This window comes from Penicillium canescens (assembly GCF_028828765.1).
Source record: "Penicillium canescens strain IBT 15451 chromosome Unknown utg000002l_segment0_segment0, whole genome shotgun sequence".
Taxonomy (NCBI): domain Eukaryota; kingdom Fungi; phylum Ascomycota; class Eurotiomycetes; order Eurotiales; family Aspergillaceae; genus Penicillium; species Penicillium canescens.
The window spans coordinates 2,424,033-2,444,735 of record NW_026703964.1 but is presented as its reverse complement, the minus strand read 5'-3'; the positions used below and the strand labels follow the sequence as shown (position 1 = coordinate 2,444,735).

The 20,703-nt window shown below is 49.4% G+C and overlaps 5 protein-coding genes across 5 annotated transcripts; 2 read left to right on the top strand and 3 right to left on the bottom strand.

Moving 5' to 3' along the window:
- Positions 1 to 687: 687 nt before the first annotated feature.
- On the top strand, positions 688 to 5,814 carry N7446_002125 (uncharacterized protein; the record flags this gene model as incomplete). Its single annotated transcript, XM_058510874.1, has 4 exons — positions 688 to 1,671; positions 1,726 to 1,977; positions 2,091 to 3,362; positions 3,418 to 5,814. 4 exons carry the CDS (start codon positions 688 to 690, stop codon positions 5,812 to 5,814), a joined length of 4,905 nt encoding a protein of 1,634 aa, XP_058376410.1.
- Positions 5,815 to 8,149: 2,335 nt separating this feature from the next.
- Positions 8,150 to 9,492, bottom strand: N7446_002124 (uncharacterized protein; the record flags this gene model as incomplete). Its single annotated transcript, XM_058510873.1, has 2 exons — positions 8,150 to 9,349; positions 9,436 to 9,492. The coding sequence occupies 2 exons, from the start codon at positions 9,490 to 9,492 to the stop codon at positions 8,150 to 8,152; spliced, it is 1,257 nt and encodes a 418-aa protein (XP_058376409.1).
- Positions 9,493 to 13,594: 4,102 nt separating this feature from the next.
- Positions 13,595 to 14,887, top strand: N7446_002123 (glycoside hydrolase family 64 protein; the record flags this gene model as incomplete). Its single annotated transcript, XM_058510872.1, has 1 exon — positions 13,595 to 14,887. The coding sequence occupies one exon, from the start codon at positions 13,595 to 13,597 to the stop codon at positions 14,885 to 14,887; it is 1,293 nt and encodes a 430-aa protein (XP_058376408.1).
- Positions 14,888 to 15,100: 213 nt separating this feature from the next.
- Positions 15,101 to 15,911, bottom strand: N7446_002122 (alpha/beta hydrolase; the record flags this gene model as incomplete). The annotated part of the gene is made up of 2 exons (XM_058510871.1): positions 15,101 to 15,439; positions 15,510 to 15,911. The coding sequence occupies 2 exons, from the start codon at positions 15,909 to 15,911 to the stop codon at positions 15,101 to 15,103; spliced, it is 741 nt and encodes a 246-aa protein (XP_058376407.1).
- A 344-nt stretch (positions 15,912 to 16,255) lies between these two features.
- On the bottom strand, positions 16,256 to 20,550 carry N7446_002121 (ABC transporter ATP-binding protein; the record flags this gene model as incomplete). The annotated part of the gene is made up of 5 exons (XM_058510870.1): positions 16,256 to 17,139; positions 17,186 to 17,308; positions 17,361 to 19,350; positions 19,400 to 20,063; positions 20,114 to 20,550. The coding sequence occupies 5 exons, from the start codon at positions 20,548 to 20,550 to the stop codon at positions 16,256 to 16,258; spliced, it is 4,098 nt and encodes a 1,365-aa protein (XP_058376406.1).
- Between the last annotated feature and the right edge of the window lie 153 nt (positions 20,551 to 20,703).

Here is a 20,703-nt window from a genome sequence, read left to right as displayed (position 1 = left end):
CGGGATGCACACCTTCTGATAGAGAGGAGGTAACACGGTTGATATATCAAATAAGGACCATGTCAATATATTCCATTCCAGGGGGCCTGCAACTATAAGGAGAAAGACAAGATAGATAATATATTAGTCAGTACGAAGCCAGCTTGCAAACTCAGCAGAATACAGAACACCCCTGGCCTGCAACTATTAAAGAGAAAGACAAGATAGATAATACATTAGTCAGTACGAAGCCAGCTTGCAAACTCAGCAGAATACAGAACATGGACATTGCCGTCTTCTAGAATGTTATCTACTGTCAACTACCAGACCGACATTTCGATCAACATCGCCCGCGGATCGACAGATGCTGAGCTGAGGGTGGGTCTTTGCTTTCTTTCGTGGCCATCATATAGTTAATATATAGGCCAATATTATTCAGACCCGAATAAATCTACCCCGCTATCATTAGGCCTAATGCGAGCAGACACACAGCTCGATCGATTTTTCTTTCTTCCACCAACCTGGCCGTCATCACCCAAATTGAACGACCATCCAAAGCAGCCGCTCAACAGTTATAGATTTTTTTTTTATATATAATTTTATCTCTCGCCCCCTTTTCTATTTACCTCAGTCATCAGATAGCCGTTACATTCCTTGGATTCTGGCCTTTTTGGGAGTCTAGGGCGGTTGAGACCTGGTAACTTGACCATGCGCCTCCGAGAGAAACTACATGATTTTACGCACGCCTTGCGAGGATCATCTCCCAAACCTCCAGGCAGACCTGCGACCGTGAAGCTGCTAGTGCCCGATGCGCAGCCGCCACCAGAACCACCCAACCAGTCATCAGCCGTCCAGGCAGAGCCTAAAGACGCCGTACCTCCCCCACAGCGCTTGGAGTTTCAGGGCTGCTGGCGAGAAGCTTATGAGCAACTCCAGGAAGAAAATGGAGACAAGGTCCATACATTTGAGACATTCCTCCTGCAGCAGAGCAGGACTGAGGATACTGTGCGGGCTGAATCGGATCCACTTCCGCTTCTGCAATCCCTGGTGGAGGACCGACTACAAGAGATAGAGAACTCTCGGTTCAAGATCACGGTGGCAGGAAAGGAATTTGTGGTCAGAGAGCAGGCCCGTCGCGCTGTGCACGCCATACGCTCGGTGAAAGAATTCATCTCGACGGCAGTCAGCGCTGAACCGCATGCAGCCTTGGCATGGGCTGGGGCCTTGCTGCTTTTACACCCGGTTGCGAAATCTGTCGTGCAGGACGAGCATGCCATGTCAGCATTCGAGAATATCTCCAACATTCTGGTTCGATATAGACTGGTTGAGCGTACTAATATAGAGATATACTCCAAAAGCTCGTCGGGTGTGTCTCAAAAACCTCCGGAAGAGCTTGGGATGTCAGTTAGAGCGCAAACTGTGAAGCTGTACGCAAAAATTCTTGGGTTCCAGATAAGACTCGCTCAGCACTTTTGCAAATCCGGATTTTACCGGTTCGTGGACGATTTGGGTGTCTCCGACGATTGGAACGATTTGCTAGACACCATCACTCGCATTGACAATCAGATCACCCTGGATCTGGATGCCTTGGGTCGCCACACCTTGAAGGATATCCACCGCGAAGTGGATGAAACGCGGCGTCGGTTGGGTGAGTCGTTGGATCTGATGGCTGAGGTCAGGGACGAGACAAGGGTATGGTGCTTTTCCGTTCGACATTCTGATAGTTTCTTTACTGATAGTCCAAAGGAAATCAAGAAAATACACCTCCTGGACAGACTTCCAGCCTCAAACGGGGCTGTCTTTAGTCCCCGCGAGGATGAGAAAGAGTCCCGGTGCCTGGAAGATACCCAGGTTAGCACGCTTAGTCGTATCCAGGAATGGTACCAATCCCCGATGGGCGAGAGCATTCAGATATACTGGTTGAAGGGAATGGCAGGCACAGGGAAGTCTACCATCTCCCGGACAGTTGCTGCTGCTTGTCACAACCGTCAGCCCTTGGTGAAGGGCACGCCATCTCCTGAGTCTCTTTGCATTGGTGCAAACTTTTTCTTTGACCAGGGGAAAAGAATTGCAATAATGCCAATAAACTCTTTACGACCATTTGTAAACAGCTTGCGACTGCGTTGCCCGACACGAAGAATGCGATTTGCAAGGCTCTGTCAGACTACCCAGATATCTGGAAGAGCATGAGCGACCAGTGGAATTATTTAATTCTGCAGCCTCTTCTGTCACTACAAAGACAAGCAGCTTTCTTGCCCTTAACCTTGGTCATAGTGATAGACGCGCTCGATGAGTGTGAGAAGACTGATATTCAAAGAGTACTGGCGCGTTTTGTGCGGTCACACTCTCAGGGTCTGAGCACTATCAGATTACGAATCTTCATTACCAGTCGCCCAGAGGCGCACATTTTCTCTGCTTTTCGCGGAATACAAGGTCGCTGTGAAGTCCACGAGTATGACCTGCAGAAAGTCCCTTTCATGTCTCACGCCAAAAAGGAAGACGATATAACAAGATTTCTAAGGCTCGGAATGGCCGAGGCTTGCAAAGCAAATGAGTTCCCAGAAGACTGGCCCGGGAAAGCAACAAGGGACAAGATTTCTTTGAAGGCTGATGGATTATGGATCTTCGCAGCGACTACATGTCGCTTTTTCCAAGAGCCTGGCTTGACTCTGAGTCGAGCAAAAGTCCGCTTGGACCTGATCCTCGACGAAGAGGTTACAGATGGGACACCGCAGCACAATTTGGACGCCATGTACCGTCGTATATTGAAGTTTTCTGTCATTGGTAGTGCCACCAAGCCAGAGATAAAACTGATCTGTGGATCTTTCAAGAAGATCATCGGAACCATTGTTGTTCTGTTTGAACTGTTATCGAAAACTGCGCTCAGTCACTTGTTGTCTTTGGACGAGTCCGAATTAGACGACACATTCAAGGGGCTCTATTCCGTTTTATCGATCAGCGAAGGCCAAAAGGGCACGGTCAAGCTCCTACACCTGTCTTTCCGTGATTTCCTCCTCTCCCAACAAAGATGTTCGGACAAGAGATTCTGGATCTGCGAAAACACCACACACTACAATGCAATGAAAGCTTGCCTTTATACCCTATCGGTTAAGCTGCAAGAGAACTTCTATGGCCTCCCACACCCGTCTGCAGGTCCTGCGGACATTGATCGCTTCCCGGCCCCTTTCCATCTCCAGTACGCAGGTTTATACTGGGTCGACCATCTTCAGCACTCTGCCTTTGATCCTGGTGATAATGGGGAAGTTCACAACTTCCTAAAAACTCACTTTCTCCACTGGATTGAGTTCATGAGTGCCAGTCATAAGTTGCATGAAGCTGTTTCTGCCCTAATGTCACTGACGGAATATATTTCCAGATTGCCTGTAAGCATTAGGTCTATCTCATTTGCGCCTTTCTCGAATTAACATCACAATATAGGATACAGGGAGAACAGAGCTCCGCGACTTCCTTCAGGATGCTAGGCGGTTTATGCTCATGTTTCGCACTGTAATCGAAATTGCACCCTTGCAAATCTACCGTTCAGCTCTCGTCTATTGCCCGGAAATGAGTATCATTCGAAAACACTTTCAGGAAAAGATCCCCAAGTCGTATAGCAGCCTCCCCACTGTCGAAAGCGAATGGAGTCTTTTGTTACAGACATTTGAAGACCGGGGGGAGGATGTAGCCTTATCTCCAGATGGAAAGCTGGTTGCGTCTCCATCTGTCCGAATTTGGGACGTCACCACTGGTACACTGCTGAAGACTTTTGAACCTTTGGGTCGTGGAGCAGTTGTCGCATTTTCCCCCGATGGAGAATTCCTACTATCTTTATCTTCGCAGGGAAATTTACGAGTCTGGGACCTGGCCACAGACGAACTCCGACAGGAGGTGAAATCTTTATCTGAGGATAGGATCGCTTCCCATACCCACGTCTTCTCCCATAACAGGTCAATGGCTGCCTGTGCATCCGATACAGAGATACAATTGATTGATGTGGTAAACGGTAAGGCTACCGAGCCACTTAACAATCATTCCAAGATAAACAACTTGACGTTCTCCTGGGATGGCCAAGTACTAGCTTCAGCATCTGTTGATATAGTCCGGATCTGGGACACACGAACGCATTCGCAAAAGGAGCTACGTGACAATGAAGCTTATGGTAGAGCTAATTACCATCGCGTTGCATTCTCCAACGACATCAGGGCGATTGCCGCTTTGTCTGGCTCAAGTACAATAAGAATCTGGGATGTGGCCAAAGGAACCTTAATACACAAGCTGGAGGTTGCCCTCTCTTCGGATATTGTGTTCTTGCCAGATAATGAGACCCTATTATCGAGCGGCGCAAAGAATGTCCATGCCTGGGACTTTCGATCCGGGAAGCTCTTGAGAACAATTGATGCGGATTGCACCGGATTGAGAGTATCTCCGGATGGCAAGCTCTTCACAAGTATGGCGGCAATGATGAGTTCCTGTGGTACAATCCCTAATGGGCCTATTCGTGTTTGGGACACTGCAACGGGCGCATTGCCCAAAGAGATTGGCAAACAAGACAGTAGGTATCAAGCATTGTTCTCAACAGATAATAGCATCTTGGCGATTGCGTCGGAAGATGCGATCCGGCTGTGGGATCTTAATACGCAATCAATGCCAGAGTCCAGGAAGGCCGGAGACAATACCCTTTCCCTTGGAGGATTCAAGCTATCGCCCAGCCAGACCACAGCCACCTGTATCAGAGGGGGTATGATTAGTCTCTGGGATTTCAAAACCGGTGTGATTCATGACGTGGCCAAGCACTGCTTCAGAGTGCAGGGTGATTCGGAAGTGCCAGACGGAAGTGATCTGTCTGTGAAGATTGTGCCGGGCTACCGAAGCTGGGCGGAAGGTCGTCGCTCAATGTTGTTTTCCCCAGACAGCAATTTGCTCCTTACAACCCACTTTAGAGGGGGCGAGCTGTGGGACACTGCGACTAGAAAGCGCGTTTGGAGCAACCACGATATCGGTGAGGGGATATGGGCGTTCAGCCCAGATGGCAGCCTTCTGGCATACGGATTTGAGGAGGTTGGGCCTGGTCCTGATTCAAGTTCTTCAAGCAAACACCCCTCCATCATCATTTGGGACGTCCAGGCCCGCACGCCACTGCGCACTTTGGAAAGACCTAACCAAAAGATCGAGGGGCTGGCTTTCTCCCCAAATAACAAAAGACTTGCATGTATTTGGACAGAAATGAAGGTTCTGGAGATACGGGATGTAACAGACGGACTGCGATGCACAGCGCACAGTACTCTCGCAGATCTGAAGGGCCCAATAGTATGGTCTCCCGATGGGAAGATGGTTTCTTGTGGCTCTCATGCTGAGAATATTCTATTTTTCTGTGCAAACTCAGGGAGATTCCTGTGGTCACTTGACGACTGCAGGGAGAGAGATCTTCTTGCCTTTGCATTCTCTCCAGACGGGAAGCTTCTGGTATCAACCGATGACGAGAAAGGTGGTTTCGTCGCGTCGACAAAGACAATCAGTTTATGGGAAATCAACTCTCAGAGGCTGATAGGAACTCGGAGGAATTCTGGTGAAATTTACGGTCTCCTTCGGTTCTCCGACGATGGCAAGACAATCCATTCCAACTTTGGCCGAATGGATGTTAGAGCCTTCTACCCAGAGCCAATCTGCCACGAGGATTTGTTTCTATCTGAGAACTGGATTTGGTATGGAGAAAATGAAGCCATCTTGCTTCCTCATGACTATCGAGCAACGCGTGCCACTGCTACAGGAAATACTCTTGTCACACGACATGAAACGGGCCAGGTTACTCTACTTGGTTTTGAGGAGAAGAAATGAATCTTGTTAGGTGATTTGTTAGGCAATCTACAAAAGTGCCCAGCCAGGTAGCCTCCCATGGGGTCTTGCACCGCCGTTCGTTGCCTATCTTGTTCAAGTGACATGTATCTTCTTGCGTGCCTATACCCAGCATGTCTGGCTACTTCCAAGTTTTGCCCTTCCAGATATTGATTATCGATGGGTTACGATGTGAGCTATCATGGATTTGACCTGAGTACTTGAAGACTGGGAACGGGTTGATGCTCTTCTTGGGACCCCGGATCTTTGCGGGATCCCAAGGACGAGTGCTGATGCTAGGCTCCGGCTCTATGTCAGTAGGACCCTAACGGGCAGGAATACGAGTTAAGAATCACAACAGCACAACAAAGCCAACGGCCGCAGTGACAGCCACAATCCAACAACCACCAATCCCTGCGCAGCATTCTCATAAATGAGTGAATCGAATATATAGTGGTATTTCAATGTCCCTCGATCTTGATCCGCATGACAGAAACCCTGCCAAAACATTATCTTGAATGGGTCTAGCGAGGTGCAGATACCGTCCCACTCTGAGTGATTGGTATTGAGCTGTCACTATTCTGTTCAGAGACCAGGATAATCCCACCTCCTGACTCACGCAAGAACTATTTGAAAGTTCAATAAAACTATCATATCCCACCAATATTCTCCATGGACCTCCAATGGGCAGTATTGTTACGTGTACTCGTATCAATAGCGGGAAGGTAAACTGTAGGAGCAGGGAGGGACGTCGCCGCTGGAACAGAGCCAGAGCTGCTCCGGGATCACTTAAGCTGGTCAGAGCAATGCAGGAGCGAACAGAGCAGCGTCTGCGTGTACACCAAGTTATCTTGTGACGAATATATGCTTCGCGAATTGCCCAAGTTGATGGTTGTAGCTATCGATTGGCAATATATAGATACTACTAAGATCGCAGATCACGTCGGGCCCGAAAAGAGTACCGCGGGTGGCTCATCGGCACCAATTGTGCCCCAGATGCAGAAAAGTTGCGAGCGCTTTGCGATGAACCGATCCCGCTGCTACCAGGGCTATTGCAGACTGGCGGACAGCGCTTCAATCTCCCATGGACTGGAGTACCTCGATTTCTGGAATTCTTCAGTTTGCTGTGGTAGATGCTCTGCAGAGTACCTTTCTTGACAGCGTTTGTGCCGGTGCTTTCATGAAAACCCTCAGCCAGAGGAACCTCATGAAGATCCGTTCCAGCTAGTGATGGCGGAGACTCGGAAGAAGATATTGAATGCTGAAGTGAATCCCGTACCATCGGCTGCTCTTCGCCAAAACTCTGGGTGATAGCTGAATATTTTTGACTTCCGAGGGGTTCCTCTCTGTTGTGCAAGGGCATCCTTCCCCCGGTATCAGAACGGCATTCTTGGCAGAAGGTATTTCCTTGGAGCTGAAGTGGCCAAGACTATCAGTCTCATTTGGTAAATAAGGGCTAGCTTCTCGCAAATGAATCGCTCGCTGGGGCATGTCCAAGTTGCAACCCTCGTTCATGTCCGACGGAAGGAAAAGGCCCGCCAGGGGGCCAATCTCATCGTGCTGTATGCCACTCATGTCTGGTGAGGACGCAGATGCACGACGAGATACTGCGCGATATTAGCAACTCATTTCAGGGCATCAATTTCTTGAAAGGGGATGCAAACCATCACCGGAAGGACGTTTGCATGCATTGTTATCGCAAGCAGATCCATGATGAGAAAGAGGAGAGAAATTGCCGGAAGCTGCTATTCTATTGCTGGATAGACAGTCCTCATCTCTCATCTGACATGCAATGCGGAAAACCAATGACAGCGAAGTAGAAAACCGAACTGGAGCCCTGTCAGGACTTTAGTGCGAAGCTTAGACTGAAAGAGTGAAGCTTGGAAGGGTACGAGTGGAGCTTTGCAGCACTAGCACAATCTTCGGCGCTCGATCTGGATATTTGTCTCGAGCCTCTATTAAACCCGTTCAATGTTTTACAAGCATAGACCATGAAGATCGATAAGCATTCGTTAATTACAGAAGTCAAGTAGATTCTTGTGCTGTCTACATTTCCCACAGGCAGATATACCCACCCTCCTACCCTCAAAAACAAACAGCTTCCGATGAAAACAGGAAACTTGCCAGCCGCCAAAACACAGAACGCCTTGCTAGCCGAGTAGAGTATAACGATGGAAAGGGCGCTCGATGGAACAGAATATCAACGCAAAAGACAGGAAGCAGGGGAGGAAAGTCCGAATAATGATGCTAATACAGGTCATAAATCATGCTTGTGCGGAAGAGTGAAACAGAGACGATATTCTCTGTTTCAGAGAATATCAGGGGAAATGTAATTAGATCAGGAAGCCTGAGCGGAGTCGGATGTCCTCGACTCGGCCGACACCTGTCTGATAGTCGGCGTAGAAGAAGATTCACTGATAGTTTGGAAGGTGCCCTGCGTTGGCGTAACCGGCGAGACAGTCATTGGACTCGGCAGGTTTACATGGATAGAAGGCAAGCGCGAGATACTAGGTAATCGCTGAGGCTGCTCATGTCGGTCGGCGACCGGGCTCTGGTATGCAGGGGCATCACCCCAGTCCAAATGGTCATACTCCGGAGGCGGGGGCATGTTAAGAGTGCCCAGATCCCCCTCATCAGTTTGCGATTGCGGCCGACTCGATCCACGCGTTGTGGTCTGCGCTAGAGTGAGAGGTTCCAGCTCAGTGGCACCAGTTGACTGACTGTGAATTGACGAGGCAAAGGATTGGACTCGGGATTCCCGGCTGGAAGGATCCTCCATCGATGCAGAATCCTGCTGTAGCAGCGGGTAGCGGTCTGAATCATGGGAGTCTGCTCGAAGCCGCGAGCCGTCGTGGCGGACATGTCCAATTTCAGCATAGCTGACGCTTGAAATGCGGCGGTCCCGTTCTCGCGATTGGTGCTCGGCCAGTGCCGCGGCTACATTAACACCGCTGCTTGCATTGCTCCCTGGGCGGCGAGCCTGCGATCTGGCGCGGGATTCGGCGGCAAGTTGTTCAAGGCGGGTGGAGTCGCCGCGCGACCGGGCTTCCCGTCGTTCCCGGCGCCGGGCCTCGCGATCGGCCAGTTCCTGGCGACGCTGGAGGCGAAGCTGGTAGAGTGAGTCCATTTGCTCTTCACGTCGGGTTTCCTGTTCTTCGGCAGTTTCGGGATATTCCACGACCATGTCCATTCCACCGCGCTCGCCTTCCCGTGCGATAATTTGCTCGGTCGGCTTTGGATTGGGTGAGTAGGGCGGTAGTGTCATGATTGAGCGGATGGATGTTTCCCGGCGGACGCCATCAGCAGTTTGCATTTCTGGTGCTGATCCAGCTCCGCCATATGAGGTGTCTTGGGTATTTGCATTCGATTGGTTTGGAACTTGCCCGTACGAGGCAGTCCCTGGTCGCCACTGCCTCCATTTCAGTTTGAGGTATTTCCCGGGGATATATCTGGGCTCGGAGTGACGCTGGCGGAGATATCTGGACAGGAAGAAGATGCCCACGCATAGGGCAATCACGAAAATAATGGACGATGCACACTAGAAAGGTCGAGTCAGCATAGGAAACCCTGGAGCCTGGAGCCTGGAGCCTGAAGCCGGGAAGATCGGAGGTGGCCGGAGCATACAATGATGAAGATCTTGTTCTTGTGCGAATCATTCGCACGTTTTTCAGGAATGTACATGGCTTCACATAGGAATCAGCTTAAGGAAAGAGGAAACATAACAGGCATAAATGACAAAGTGGAGAGAGTCCGAGACAAGGCCTTCTATTATTATAAGCGCCAAGCCATCAACTGCGCTGGCGTGGCCCGGTGGAGGCAGTGACGCCGGCTCTCTTCCCAATCAGAGGCATCGCCATTGGGCCTGTCGGTGTCCGTCGATCGTTGATTTCATTAATGTCCCCCAACCCCCTCTGCACGGGAGATCGTCATTGAAAGCAGTGGGAACTGTTTCGCCCTCGAGACCCATTTCTCGTGCGAGATCAACTGCACGAGTCCCTTATTGCAGCAAGGACACGGTCTCAAGTCTCAATCCTGTGACACAAATAGAACTCCCTTGCGTGAGAGCAGCGCCTTGCACGCAGCGCTAATAACTGTCGATCATGTCTCTGGACTTTTCTCGTGGCTCGAACTTGCTCGTCGCGTTTAAATGAATTTTACAAACTTCAATATCCTCCCCAGCCACTGTCGGAAATCAGCCGAAGTTTGAGATTGATTCGATGTTTTCTTTTTCAAAATTCGACTGAACGAACGAATAAGCATTGAAAATCTTCGACCTGGAGAAATCTCAGGGGCATTTCCAGCTCTCAGTGGGTCTGCCAGATCATGCACTTCCCCTTGATGAACAAGTCACACAGTTTCTATGTCCTGGAGATCCGTGGAGGCAGGTACAGCCCTTGAGTCTGTCCCACGCGAACCGTTCCTGCCCGACAATCGCTCTTGTGGGGTTATAGAGACACTCCCCATGAGATACCCATAGAAGAACCGATCAAGACTTTGATTGGACGGTCGCCACGACTCTCTTTTATGATTGATATATCGCCCCTAAATGTGCGATGTTGTCAAAAGGAGGTCGTTGACAGTTGTTCATGTCTGTTTGGTTGCTCTGACAGCAACTGCTTGTGGCTTGTGGATACGAAGACAACCCTCTCCCCTCTGTCGTTGGTGAGAATGTTGCTGCCATAGCACTCGGTCGTGCATATGCCCTCGCCAAGTTTGGAGTGTAGATCTAGGGTGCAGAGGGGGAAGGAAATATCACTAGCGACGAGGAGTAGCAAAAGGAAAAGGTAGGAGATGTGTCGATATCACTCTATCGAAAAGAAGTGGGAAAATGTAGATGGATTCCAAGGGTGAACATAGACTCGAGTCTTGTTATATACAGGACTCGTTGCCGAATGAAAATACCAGGCCGATGTCGTAAATATACAAACTTGTGTCAGCGTCGCCGCCTGGGCACTAGCTTTGAGCCTGACTACCACCCACTTCCGGGTCAAACAAGGTATGATTCTCATCGGTGGATTGATCATCTGACTGTAAGCTAATAGTTATCTCGACTTATATAGCGACGACTCGGAATTGCGATAACCGCTGGCATGTTCAATCAACTGACTGGCCCAAGCTTCATGAGCCAATACGGAGCCATATTCATCAAAAGTCTCAATACGATGAGCCCTTTTACTTTCAAAGTGATTTCCTCCGCCGTCACACTCTTAGGTCCAATTATCACCTTTTCCTTGGTCGATGTCATTTGTCGACGAAGAACCTACCTGACTGCAGGAACTGCCTGTACAGCTGTACTCCTCATATGTGGTGGGTTGGGAACCGGCAATGTCACTTCTGGCGATAAGACTGGGATAATGACAGTCTGTGTCCTACTCGGATGCTTCTACATTATGTGCTTTAGGGCCATGTGAGTTCCCTTATGCCGTGGATCTACCTCATCTGGAAAGCTAATCTGTGTCTCGAAAGTGGTGCTGCCACGGCATCGGAGGTCCCGCGTCTTCAGCTGCGAGACAAGAATTCGATGAACGTATATTAAGTACAATTCATTTGCGACTTTCTCGTTTCATTTACCCTTGAAGCCGGATACACCAACCTCCAATCCAAAGTTGGTTCATCTACGGTGGTTTCGGACTTTTCGGACTCGCATGGGCATACATTTGTCTGCCAGGCATGGCGGGTCGCCCCCTGAAAGAATTGGAGATCATGTGGGCAGAGAAAATCCCTGCACGTCAGTTCCGAAGTATGTTTACGTCTCATGTTCCCCCTGAATCTAAAATTGACGTCGTGACTGACGAATATGAATGGCAGTGTCCGGTCCACATTGGTGCTGACAACGAGTCCACGTCGACTGGTGTTCAAATAAAATCACGAAGGGGTAAATTACCTGGGCAGCGGTACGATGGGGCGTGTGCAAGTAAGACAGGTTGTGAATGTATATAACTATCCCTCCGCGGGACACAATAGTCGTATTAAACCTAGTACTTTGCAGTTTCTGTCTAGATTTACCCTAGAATACGTCTTACTTCTCTTCCAAAAATACATGCTGGTCTGAATTCCGCTAAGAATTCCGCGTCTTCATCATGCCGTCCCCGTACTGTTCATCAAGATGTCTACGGTGGGCCTACTAAACTCAATACAATGTGAATTGCTCATTCCTAGGGTTGATAGCGAGGTGTTAATACGGCTGTTGGGACCGACTATTGGCCACTATCCCAAAAAGAATCTCGGGGTAATTATTCATTGAAGGGCGTGACCTTGATCACTGTAGTCCAACCGGATCTCGGTCATACTAGAGCATTATTTGATAGACCGCCATGTATGTGTCTTGGCCAAGGTTATAGGCGCAGCTTTGCCAACGACAGACCTTGGTGGTGTTTGGTCCTTTTTGTTTAGTTTCGAACAATCCCGAAAGGATCAGAATTGCCAAAGTTCATGGCTTTTGAGCTCGGCATAGTAGATCGAAGCGGAACTTTTCCTCACTTGGTCTCGAATATTTAACGTTGGGACTTCGGCGAATTTTGTTTAATACAGGAGTGACGTGTCTTTGCTTTTACTGTTTTGGGTCATTGCTACACAGTGATAGAGGCGTGGTGAACCTGGAACATACCTGGTGTGGCGTTGGACAAAATCTAGAACTGTGGTAATTCCCAGAAAAGTAGAAGATCGATAGTCTAATCCTTTCTGTACTCGACAAAGACCAAATCTGTTGGGCTTGAATCTTTGATGTAAAGGTCGGATCAACAAGTGACAAATTGGGGATTGAATCACAGTTAAACTTTGTTCTGAAGGCTGAAATCGGTCTGTACCTTTCACTAAACCTTCAGCTAGACCGTACATCATTTATGAAGATGTTATTAGTGCGCACTTGACCAACCCGTCGACTGGCTTTGGATTAAATAGCCACCTTCTGATGTTGATTCGACAACTTTTGTCTTGTGACGAATGGTTAGTTCAGGAATTCATCCAACATATGTCGTACAACAATTTGGAATCTGCTGTGTCAAAAGGCGTCTGCTGTGTATTGCGGAATTCCTGGTTTATCCCCTTGAGCCTCAGGACTCGCGTGCGAAAAGAAGTACAACTGTAAGGTTGCCATGTGATCAAGGATGAAGAAAACCAATAAAAGTTTGTTGATCAGACTAAAGCATCTCGTGGCGGCAGATCAGAAGTATATCCAAAGGTGTTATGAGCTAGCGACGAAAAGACTCGCCGCTGACTCAACATTTATCGCTCACGAGTCGTCTTGACTAGGATATTTCCATGAAGATCTCTTCGTCTACTCTTAATTACTGAAGTCAAGAAATTCGGTCGTTCTTCCGAGCCCCCGATGAGGGGACTCGCATCATACTGATTCGTGCCCGCGCGAAAAGAGGCCAAGATCGACAGAATGGGATCAGCTGGAAACACGGCATGATCGCGCCGTTCCGCGTAGATCGGGGTTGCAACTATTCATTGGCATTGACGCGTAGTCTACCTTCATGGGTGAATTCAAGCCAAAGACAGGGGTTGATCCAATAGGGAAGATAATCCCGGGGAACCAACCTGGAGTTGTTACCACGCTGCATCACCCGGTCCAGTCAGCCTGCCCTACTTGATACCACGAGTTTAGCTCGACAACAGCGTTGACGGGCTATATTATGGGCTCAGTTGCAGACAACATCGGCTTCACCCCTCATCTGCAGCCTTGTGGACCTCATCCCGCACTCCTCATTGGGCTTTGACGCCAATCATTAAAACACTTTCAATCCACCTTCTTCAACTACCAAGCTGGATATCGCCCAACATGGCCACCTTGAACTTCGCTTTGAAGAACAATACCAGCTCGAACACCGTCTACGCCTATATCACAGGCCGGGCAATCGATAATGGCAACGCGCTATTCCTCTTGCGCTCCGACGGCAGAACTGCCTACTATCCAACCTCGCCATCAGCCACCTTGACAAGTCTCAGCTGGGATTGTGCAATCCCAATGGGTGTATCGGGCAGCACGACCAATATCACGATCCCACACCTCGCTGGCGCGCGATTGTGGTTTGTCCGCGACAATAAATTGACCTTTTACCTGAACCCCGGCCCTGCATTGGTCGAGCCTTCAGTCTCAAATCAATCAGACGCCAATTACAACCTTGACTGGGCGTTCTGCGAGTTCACATGGAACAGCGCCCAGCTGTATGCCAACCTCAGCTACGTCGACTTCGTGTCGATGCCTATCGCCATGAGCCTGACCAATACATCCGGCGCCACGCAGACCGTCCACGGTCTGCCAGCCAACGGTCTTGACCTTGTTTGTAATGCTCTCAAGGCACAGAACAACACCGACGGAGCTGGCTGGAACCAGCTCGTCATCCAGAAAGATGGCCGCAACCTGCGCGCCTTGTCCCCGAACACGGGAAGAACCCTGAACAACTCCTTGTTCAACAACTATTATGACAACTACGTGAACCAGGTCTGGAACAAGTACACCAATGATACCCTGACAGTCAACACGCAGGCTGCTGCCGGTGATGTTACCGCCAAGGTGTCGAATGGTGTAATGTACTTTTCGGTCTCGGGCATCTCCTACACCAAGCCGTCATCTGGTGATATCTTCAGCAACAGCTCTGGCGCCTTTGCTGTTTCTGGAAATGGTACCAAGGATGCTATTACCGCTCGTCTTGCTGCTGCATTCAATCGTTCCACTCTACTGTTGAACGGTGCCCAGCCGAACGGGCAAAATGTCAACAACTATTACCAGAATTCCGTTACGAATCACTATTCTCGCATTTGTCATGCTGTCAGCACCGATACTCGAGGATATGCATTCCCTTATGATGATGTTGCGCCGAATGGTGGTGCTGATCAGTCTGGTAGTGTTTATGATGGTAGCCCGAGATTGTTGACTGTTACTATTGGTGGTGGTTCCAGTAATTCTGTCAAGCAGTCTGCTGTCGAAGAAGCTGTTGCGCCAGTTCAAGAGACGAAGGAGCCAAGCCCTGGTACTGTTGCTGGTGCTGGGAATGGAAACGCCAAACCGAGCCGATTCCATGAACTGAGGAAGATTGTGGGAAAGTTGTCGCGCAGAAAGAGTAATCCTTGACTCGTTGAGGTATTTGGCGGATTCCTATTGAGGTATTTGAGCATATACTGTACATGATTATGTATATACGTGGGTCTGGCCTGTTGCTTTTGCTTTTGTCCTGTGATTTGATCCGGTAGTTTCAAGAAATCCGATATTGTCTATAGTTTGACTTCACATTGTAACACACCGCAATAGTAACGCGAAGATATGCTTCAGTAAAAAAAGAACCCCCTACGCCGACTCCCCAGTATGTTTCTTAAGATAAGCAACAACCTGATCTGGAACAACCAGCCAAGGCGTATGCCCAGTCTGAATCTTCTCCGTCTCGATCTCTGCGCCCCTTCTGCGCGCCCGATCCACCAAAACCTGCTGAACAGCCACAGGAATAGCGCGATCTTCCTCACACAACAAGTAAGCAGTAGGGATATTCATATACGCCGTCCCAGTAGCAGGGGCAGTCTTAGTGGCACAGGCATGAGGCCGAAGCAATTTCGCCCAATCCGCGCCATCAGGAACATCATGGAAAAAGAGGGCATGCGGATCACTCGCCGTGAAAGTGTTTGTTTCCTCCTGTAATAGAAATCAGTACTCGCACCCTCATAGTGCCACCCAATGCCATGCGCAAAGAAACAAAACTTACATCAAGAACATACCACGGCGGGGGCGTCCCACCAAAAGCGCCGATCAGCCCCTCGCCAATCTGCGGCAAAAACGCCGCGATGAATACGAGCTTGACAACGCCGCCCTTCAGGCCTGCTACTTCGCGTTCGAGCTTGCTCAGTCCATCCAATGCACTGTTGACGGGTAGTCCGGCCCAGCTGTGCGCGATCACAATGACGTCCTGGCCATCGTCGATTTCTTCCTGCACTGCAGATCGCACGACCTGCGTGTCTGGCTCGAGGTCTTTTACTTCTGTTGCTTTTGTGATGGATGGGAAGGCGATGCTGCGACACTTGTAGTCTGATAGCTTGGGGAAGATTGGGTCGAAAGCTGTTGATGGGTACCATGCGCCCGGTGCGAAAATGAGGGTTGGTTTGGGCATTTTTTATCTTCTTGGAAGTTGAGGGTTGGGGGATTGAACTGATGAGATTGATAAGGTTACTTTTTGTGAGGCTGTAGGGCTGAGGGGGAGGTTAAATACACATTCAAGTGACCACGTTTGTCGGATGTTTGACCTAGAGGGGTCTCGATCGGCCAAGACTCCGAGTTACGCGTCCCGCAATATCAAACTGGGGCCCTCGGGGAGGATTAGTGGTTTCCATCAGGAGATTACAGGAGATTGGCGGAAGATTCAATCTCTTGAATGGAAACTAACTACTGCGGAACTGATAAAAAAAATCCACTAAAAATTGTAGCGAGCAGGAGCCATAAACCCCAGATAAACGTTCATGCACTTTCTTCCGGGTCACTGAGCAAATCAAACAGTTTCCCTCCCACCCTCTTGGACAAAACCCGATATGGCCCATCCTCGACAACAACCCCCTGATCGAGAACAACAACGCGATCCGCAATCTCTATCATTTCCTTAGCGTGTGTGATAACGATAACAGTAAGTCCGTGACGCGCGGCGACTAGTTGCTGCACAGTCTGGCGCACAATCTCCGCACCAGCAGGGTCCAGACTAGAAGTGGCTTCGTCAAGAATCAAGATTTGGGGTTGACGCAACAGAGCGCGGGCGATCACCACGCGCTGCTTTTGACCACCCGACAGACCGACTCCTCCGTCTCCGATGATGGTGTTGTAGCCCTGTGGGAGAGATGAGATGAAGTCGTCGATTCCGGCTGCTTCAGCGGCTATGCGGACGCTGTGGAAGGAGGCCATGGAGGATTGTTTGTCAGTTCCGTAGCTGATATTCTCGTGGATGGTCCCTGGGAAGATTGTTGGTTGTTGTGAGACAATTGAAATCTGGGAGCGGAGTGTTGTGACATGGAGGCGGAGGATGTCTTCGCCGCCGAGTGTCACTGTTGGCTTTCCGTTGGTAGACATTGGGGCTTCGTAGAGCGATAGGAGTAGGGAGGCAATGGTGGATTTTCCCGATCCAGATCGTCCAACAAGCGCTGTACAAGAATTGCCGGGGATAGTGATAGAGACATTCTTCAACACTAGTGTGGTAGGCCGAGAGGGATATCGGAAATTTACGTCGCTTAGTTTAATCGGGGTAACGTTCGAAACGGTGAGAGTGCCTATGTGCTCGTGCGATCCAGCTCGAGGAAGCTTAGTGAGGTGAATGAGCTGAGCTGCTGTCTCACGGGCTGTGTTAATCTGTGGAACTAGTATGAGTTAATATTTGACAATGTATGAGTCGGGTGTACGAACTCCATGAAAGTATCTGCGCTGCATATCCGATGCTGAAAAGAAGCATCGAAAACACCATCATAATATCGTCGACGTTATACTCGTTTGACGCTGCGAGCACAGCTCCGTAATAGAAAATCAGAGCTAGCCATGAAAGTCAGAACAATCAAAGTAGCCAATTTGTATGAGTACTTACCACTTGCAAAGACGACAGTTGACTCGACCATTCCGAAAATCATGCCCGTATACATAGCACGTTTTAGACCCAGCATCAAGCACCGTCCAATAGCATTGGCCTGTTTGCGATGGAAGTGACCTTCAAGAGTCAGCGTTCTCACCGTGCAGATTTCCGAGAAAGTCTCCGTGAACACATCAGTGGCAATGCTGTTCGCATCATTGCATCGTCTTTCCCATAAACCATTAGTGCCCTCAAAGCCCCGAGTTATGGCGTAAACGACCGGTCCACAGGCAAGTGCAACCAGTGTCAACTTCCAGCAAACAACCAGGCTCCAGATGATTGACATCACTGTAATTGAAGCTGCGACAACGACATACCCACCAAAGCGGCCAAGCAAATTCCGCATGTCTTCTCCATTCTGGTCAAGGGAGGATGTGAGCCTCAGTGATCCGTTGCCATCCTTCTCAAACCAAGCACGTGGTTGATCGAGGATCTGCTCGAAAGCCTTCTTCCGAAAGGTGTCCATCCAGGCCTCGCCGCAAATCTCCAGAAAATAATGCATGAAAAAGGAGGCAAGGCCATCTCCGAATGACACTCCTAGTACAGCAAGTGACCATGTCATTGTCAGGTGTGCATTGTTGGTTCCAGCATAGAAAGTGCTGAATAGCTGCGATAGACAGTATGAAAACATCGGTGTTGCGCTTGCATGGATCACCGCCGAGCCAAACCCAAGGAAAAGGATAACTCGATGGCGTGGCGTTAGATTTGGGTAAATGGTCCCCATGATTTGAGAGAGCGGAGTCATTTTATCCTTTGGTGTTCGACGACTTTTGAATCTCAATGAAGCCCGATGATGTGGGCGTCGAGTGGCCTCGGCGTCAGATGAATCCATTTGCTCATATGAAACTTGACCATTGGACTGTGATTTTGAATTAAACCCCTGGTCTTCGATTTGAATCATTTCAACTTCTTCTGCAGGACAGCTAACAACAGCTTCTTGTGGGATTTTTCGGGATCCTTCATTCCAGAATGATAGACGACTGGACGGATCCTGAATAGGTAACTTGGTGGGTTTTCCTGGGCGGGCTGCGTATGCCGAGTACCTGTTTGGACTTATGCCTAACGAGCTGAAGCGAACACTGGATGGAATGTGACCTTGAGCCCAGGACGTCCTGGCTCGACGAGATCTGCGCACAGCCATTGGAGGCCGCAGGGTATCCAAGCTATCCCTCGATACATTGTCCCACCCGCTGTTCCTCCCGTCTGCCGTCTCCCTTTCCATTTGGGTTGGAAGTTCATCGACTTCCGAATGGAAGTACCTTTTGCCCCTTGGACTGTTTTCGACTGCATACCTGTAGCCTGATTCCACAATCGAACCTTGTTCTAGGATGTACAAGAAGTCTCGTTCCATGATTTGGGACATGTCGTGGGTAATGATGATGGTAGTCTTGCCCTTCCGCCACTCGCGGACTGCGTTCATCACTGCGACTCGATTGGTGTGGTCGAGAGCACTGGTGGGCTCATCCAGAATCAAGATAGGTGTGTCTCGCAGTTTGGCTCTGGCGATCGCAACTCTTTGTCTCTGACCACCGCTCAGGAAGCTTCCACCCGGACCGATGCATGTGTCAATTCCTTTGGGGAGGTCGTCAATAGTTCTCTGAAGCATGGCGAGCTCAATGCATTCTTTAGCATCGTTCATCGCGACACTCTCATGGTTCTGTCGACCAAAAGCAATGTTGGTGAGTACTGACTCGTTGAAAAGAACACTCTTTTGCCCCAGGAGGGTGATATTGTTTCGGATCCAGTTGATGTCCAGCTCCTTCATTGGTTTCCGGTCAATGAGAATCTCGCCAGACGTTGGTAAGTAGAACCGCATCAACAGCTGACTGAGTGTACTCTTTCCAGATCCACTTTTCCCTATCACAAAGGTAGTCTCCCCTGCAGGAAAGAAAAGGCTAGATGAATTGAGGATAGTTTGTTCAGGTTGGCTTGGGTACACAAAAGACACCTGGACTCGTCATTAGTTATCGCCAATCCAGAAAAGGTACAAAACTTACGTCTTTGACCTCTATGTCACCTTCACAGTGCTCCGGGTATTGCGTTCCATTTGACATATTGTCTGGTTTTTCATCTGCTGGGCTGCGTTCTATCGATTTTAGGGCGACGCTCGCAACTTTTCCTTTTTCTATCACTATCATCTGGGGAAGCACCTGTTCCAGGGATTGAGCTGCAGTCAGGCAGGCCCAGAAAGTCCTCAGCACCTCTCCGGATGGAAGTTTACCGGTACGCACGAGTGAGCTGCCATACCAGAACCCTTGAACAAACATACCGAAAATCATCCAGCGGATGAAAGCAATCTGGAGAGAGTTCAATCGAGCCAGTCGAAAATAGTGTGTTGCAGATCGCTCAATACGTTCAGAGAAGTTCCGATGCTCGAAGGTCTGTCCATTGAGACATTTGACCGTGTCAATGTTGGTGATTGCATTATTGGCGATTTTGGAGGCATTGGTGAGGTCGACTTGTTGCGCTATGATGCTGGACTTCATCTTTGAAGAAAGGAACCCGATGATGGAGGTGAAGAGGGGAATCCCAGCAAGAGTCACTAGCGACAGACTCCAAGATGTGTAGAATCCCAGGGCGAGTGATGCCATCGAGCGACCAGAGTATTGCAGGACAAGTCCCAGCGGCTGTGATGTAGCCATCTGAATATCATGGATGTGTCTGTGAGCCTAGTTAGAAATTTATACCGGCAAGGTTTGTGACAAACTCACGCCTGAATTCCAGACAGGAAAGCCCCGGAACCTTCACCCCTGGCTTCGAACCACTCCACATCTCTCCTCAGCAGTTCCAGGAAGACTTGACTGCGAATTCCGGAAGCCTGCATTTCTCCGAACGCAACAAATAGGGCGAAGTATGCCCCGTTCAGAAACCAGCCAGCTGCTCCTAGTCCAATCATTCCTAAACAATTCCGGATGACTTTCTCACGAAGCCCTCCAGCATCGATCTGCCCAGCACCAAAAGACGTGAAAGAGTCAAAAACATTACCAAGAAAGATTGCCAGTGCCGGTGTAACACAGCTAGCAACAAGAGCGCAGATAGATCCAAGAACGAGGGTTGGCAGGTGTCTGCGGGTGGTGAATCCGAACAGTGATTTCCAGCTCGGAGTGATGTCGATATCGGACTTGGAGGATTTGCGCTTGGCTTTCATCTCGTTGAGAGGTTTCAATATTGTCGTCACGGTTTCCTGTCACTCGAGATGTTTCCGGATGCCATGTTATAGTCGCATAACAGGGAGGCAAGAGAAAAGAATTGACCGAGGGTTGCGACTTTTGTGGCAAAGTGATCATAGAAGGTCGAGTCA